The sequence below is a fragment of the Apium graveolens genome, chromosome 8, assembly GCF_009905375.1.
Source record: "Apium graveolens cultivar Ventura chromosome 8, ASM990537v1, whole genome shotgun sequence".
In the NCBI taxonomy this organism is placed as follows: Eukaryota; Viridiplantae; Streptophyta; class Magnoliopsida; order Apiales; family Apiaceae; genus Apium; species Apium graveolens.
The window spans coordinates 74406373-74410638 of NC_133654.1; the positions used below are offsets into that span (position 1 = coordinate 74406373).

The following is a 4266-nucleotide window of genomic DNA, read 5'->3' on the forward strand; positions in this document are numbered from 1 at the left end:
TCACATAATTAAATCTTTTTGAGCTTTCAAGGGGACATCATTAACCCGAATATTATTAGGACATGGATTCCTTCAATAAATAATATCCACTATGTATATAATTCCATCACCCAAAATATAATGATATAATTCAAAAGAATTATTTCATATATAAATCAAAGCATGTAAATAATATACACGTGTCAATTACTATTTCCGGATTAAGAACCTAAGCATTAATAATAACATAGAATCTTAGTTCTCCTTCTTAATCAGTATTAAGGGAACAATTCTAAATTTGATCATGTTCAATATACACAAAGTATACTAGTATTATTTATTAGTCAATATAAACTAATCTAAATAATACTACAGCCATACCAGTGGATTGTCCAACACCACCTGTGCTGTGAACCTTATTATATTATATAACCGTATTTAACAATCTAATATTCTGTATCCCATTTGATACTAGATTGTTCACAATATATAATATTAGACAACATGTAAACATTCAAATGATTCTCAAATAAACTGGCCAGAAATAAATGTACATACTTCAAATAAATATTTTCAGTATACACTAAAAATTTACACGCTCAAAATGAGTAAAAGGTGAATGAGAACTGATGTTCCAAAGTTTTACCTTTTAATATGAAAAGTGGTTTTGTACCACATCGAGAGTAGCACAAACTTATTCCTTAGTTTTTCTTATAAATACCATGTACCACATCGAAAAGAAAAACAAGTCCTTTCAAGCCTCTCTTTATAAATAGAGTGTTAGGGCATCAGTTTTATTAAATCAAGGGAATAAGAGTCATCTCTTTCATTCTCGGTCTCTTTAGGCTTAAATTTTTCCAATATTCCGGTGATAGTTCTCGGGCTTAGTACAAGTTCGCTGAGAGTATATTCGATCTATCGATTATACTGGTATCTCGTTTTATCCTGGAGGCTATCGACTCGCACATACGGTGAGAGGCGAAATAGCTTTAAGGAGACAGTTTCAACGGGACTCGAGGATCTCCATTTGGTTATATCCTTTCTTTCTCTGTTTGATTTCGTTACTCACGCACACACTTATTTGATTTATATGTATTAATCGCAAATTGTATTCACAGTAATTGAGTGTCGGATTTTCTCAAAAATCAGTAACAAAATTATTAAATCGGGTTGCTGATTCTTTTTTCTTACCCGCTTCATGTTGGAGTGGATAAGTTTAATTAACTTCACACTAATATATTAGTATTTTTTTTGAATCTAAATATACATTTGCATTGATTTGATTTTTGGAGTCCTTTCAAAAGTCTCGTGCTAATAAGATAATTTGTATCTGAATGAGTTCTTTTGCTTTCTTGATGTTGTATTTGATTTAATACGCTACTAGCTACTTACCTTAAGGTAACACAACAATGTGCCCACCACAATGTAGTTCACAAAAGAATCTTAAATTTCATTTTCTCCAATGTAAACAACCGAGTTAGAAAAGTTTTGGAAGATGTTTAAAGTAAAAGTTTGTGCAAATTTAACTGTGTGCCATATGTATACTCATTTATAATTTTTTTGGCAGAAGAATAAAAATGAAACTGTGCAACAGCTGCTATGAGGCAATGATCACATGTATTATTTAAAGTAAATATTTATAAACTGCTTAGTTTATAGATGGTGAAGTGAAAGGACCATGAATCAAAGCCTTGGCTATGAAACCATAAGCTGCCTCAGTTAAATGAATTCCATCCCAATTAGCATAAGTAGATGGATTATTGCAGGCTTTTGAGCCAGGGTGCCCACACCTTGCTGTATTGTTGAAGTTAAAGGGTCCTCCTCCTCCACAACATGCTACTAATACTCCATTTGTAAATCCTGCATTTACATACCCATTATAGTTAGGTCTCGGTCCCTGAGAATCACTTGTTAAGGAGCGGCAAACAGTATTGTTTGTTGTTCATCAAGACCCTATATAACTACCTTCCAAAAAAAGTTTGCATGAAAGGCCAAATCTCATGTACTTGGTGGAGGGTACTCCACATCTTATTAAGTGGATCAGTTCTAGCTTGTGTTAACCATTAATACAGTAGCTCAACAAAGGAACCTCATAAAGGTTCAACAACCAAGGCGGTTGATTTCGGTACAACTTGTTGATATATGTACAGATGGAATTAATGAATAAAATTTGTATAGGTATAGAATATAAATGATCTTCTAATTACTAGGGACTAAATTGCATTACAATAATTTGTGAAGGCCAATCTTCTATTCAAACAGATCTCGCAACGTATGCAATACTGTATTCAAAATGTGTAATGATAATCAAATGACAAGAGGCCATAGTTTAAGAGTAGCATATGTAATTTATGGCTAATTTGACTAAGACAAAAAAATTGGGACGAAATCCAGTTGTGATTAATTTTGTTAATAATTTTTAGTTCCCTTCATGTTGACTAATTTTTCTTGTTTTTTAGGTTAATGTTTTGTAGGTAACATCATAAAAAAATTCTGCTTAGATGCGAAATTGAAGTAATTACAAACCGTGATGTAGCGGAGTGTGAACATATCGTTTAGCTGCATTGTAGTAATCTGCGTACATGATCTTAGCATGTGGATATTTTCTTCTTAATTTTCCCAAAGCAAGCTTGAGTTGATTGTTGTGATACTGTGCAAAACTGTTATGTGGTTTGAGGCACCCATATTTATCATAGGCAGTTCTGTCTGGAGTTTGGAAGAGTGTCAAGTACACTGAGCTGCAACCAATAGGCAAATTCCCCGGAACAAGGATCTCCACTGCGCCTTCCTCGATCAGCATCTATTTGATTATTGATAAATTTATCATACCCTGAATTCAGATACAAAACTTATGAATTCATTAATTAGACTGTATTTTGAATGTTCAGAAGACTTACACTAGCTGTTGTAATTATCTTTTCAAGAATTAGAGGCACTAATGCTTTTAGCTCTTCGTTGCTTCCTCCGCCAAAGGCTGGATAGTTGTAGTCATTACCACCGATCTCTCCAACCAGAAATAGTGATTTTTTGAAATAGCTGTCACATTCTGTATTTAGCCAATCAAAACATAATTATGTACTGCATTTTGAACTTCAGAGCATAGAGCTACCGAAACGCATAATTAGAAATGAGTAAATTTATTGCTAATGATCAGTATCCAAGTGTTACCTTGTTTGGTACTGCATATGGTAGGTTTTAGCTTTTTGAACCAGCCGAGCTGAACGCTCAAGGAATTGTTTGTCCAGAGAGCATGTCCTAGCTTTTTGTCTTCGTAAAAATCCGCATCAAGGGCAGTAGCACCAGCAACAGCAAAGTTCACTCCATTTTTATACGACGAGCCATTTCCAATTGCTAGATATGGTGGTAGATAGGGTAATCCATATGCCTCGGCTACATTAGTTATAATGTACAGAAAAATAACAGAGCATGAGAATGCGCGATCACATTTCAGAATGACACTTATAGATTACAACTGTAGACATTAATTGTAAGATTTACATGCTTACCAAAGAAGTCAACAATTAGGCGTCCATTTGAGCATCGACCAGTAGCTCGTCGAAAAAACGTCTCGCCATAAGGAAGATCTGCGACAACTGGAAATGCAAGGGCACCCGTACGTATGAAATTTCCGGTGTCAGCTAAGGAATCACCGAAACTAAAAATCGAATCATATTTTTTAGTACTGCTAACTGCAGCGCATGAAGCTGTCCACAACAAACAGAAGAAGAAGTGAAACTGTTTCATACTTGCCAGCTAGTGTGGTTTGTGTAACTATGAACAGACCGTTTATAGAATGTTGCGGCAGAGTGGCAGTTGAGTTCTAAATTTATAACCACTTTAGCTGCATTTAGTATAAGAAAAGATGCTTATCTGCCTCAACTAAGGCTCGTTTGAAATTTATTAAAAAATGTAAAAAGTTTAGTGTAAGTAATATGAACACACATAAGTTATTAAAATGTTTGAATAATTTTAGGTATAAATTAGTTATAAATTAATAATGTGTTTGGTAAATAATATTTTATAAGATATAATTTTTTTATAAATATAATTAAAAATAAATATAATTTTTTTAAAATTATCATGACTTTGTGCATTATTTTAAATTCTTTACCCACATATTTAAATTTTTCGTAGTTTCAATTTTAACTTTATAAATAATATTATATAGTGAAAAATTCTAATTTATAAAAAAAAAAATTATTTACAATAAATATAAAAATTCTTATCACATAAAACAAAAAATATAGAATTATTGTTTAAACTTTAAAACTACCAAGTATAGAAAGA

General features: G+C 32.6%; 1 protein-coding gene across 1 annotated transcript; it reads right to left on the reverse strand.

The window, feature by feature from the left end:
• Positions 1 to 1577: 1577 nt before the first annotated feature.
• LOC141676727 (GDSL esterase/lipase At5g45910-like) lies at positions 1578 to 3777 on the reverse strand. Its single transcript, XM_074482431.1, has 5 exons — positions 3486 to 3777; positions 3148 to 3369; positions 2877 to 3025; positions 2506 to 2779; positions 1578 to 1839 (listed from the first exon to the last, which is right to left on the reverse strand). The coding sequence occupies exons 1-5, from the start codon at positions 3721 to 3723 to the stop codon at positions 1628 to 1630; spliced, it is 1095 nt and encodes a 364-aa protein (XP_074338532.1). The 5' UTR covers positions 3724 to 3777; the 3' UTR covers positions 1578 to 1627.
• Positions 3778 to 4266: the final 489 nt, after the last annotated feature.

Excerpts from the sequence above, each read along its gene's own strand:
- LOC141676727 (XM_074482431.1), bottom strand. The coding sequence starts at position 3,723 with ATGAAACAGTTTCACTTCTTCTTCTGTTTGTTGTGGACAGCTTCATGC. Across the intron at positions 3,370-3,485 it reads CCTAATTGTTGACTTCTTTG|CCGAGGCATATGGATTACCC; the intron begins GTAAGCATGTAA and ends TAACTAATGTAG. Across the intron at positions 1,840-2,505 it reads TCACACTCCGCTACATCACG|GATTTACAAATGGAGTATTA; the intron begins GTTTGTAATTAC and ends ATGTAAATGCAG.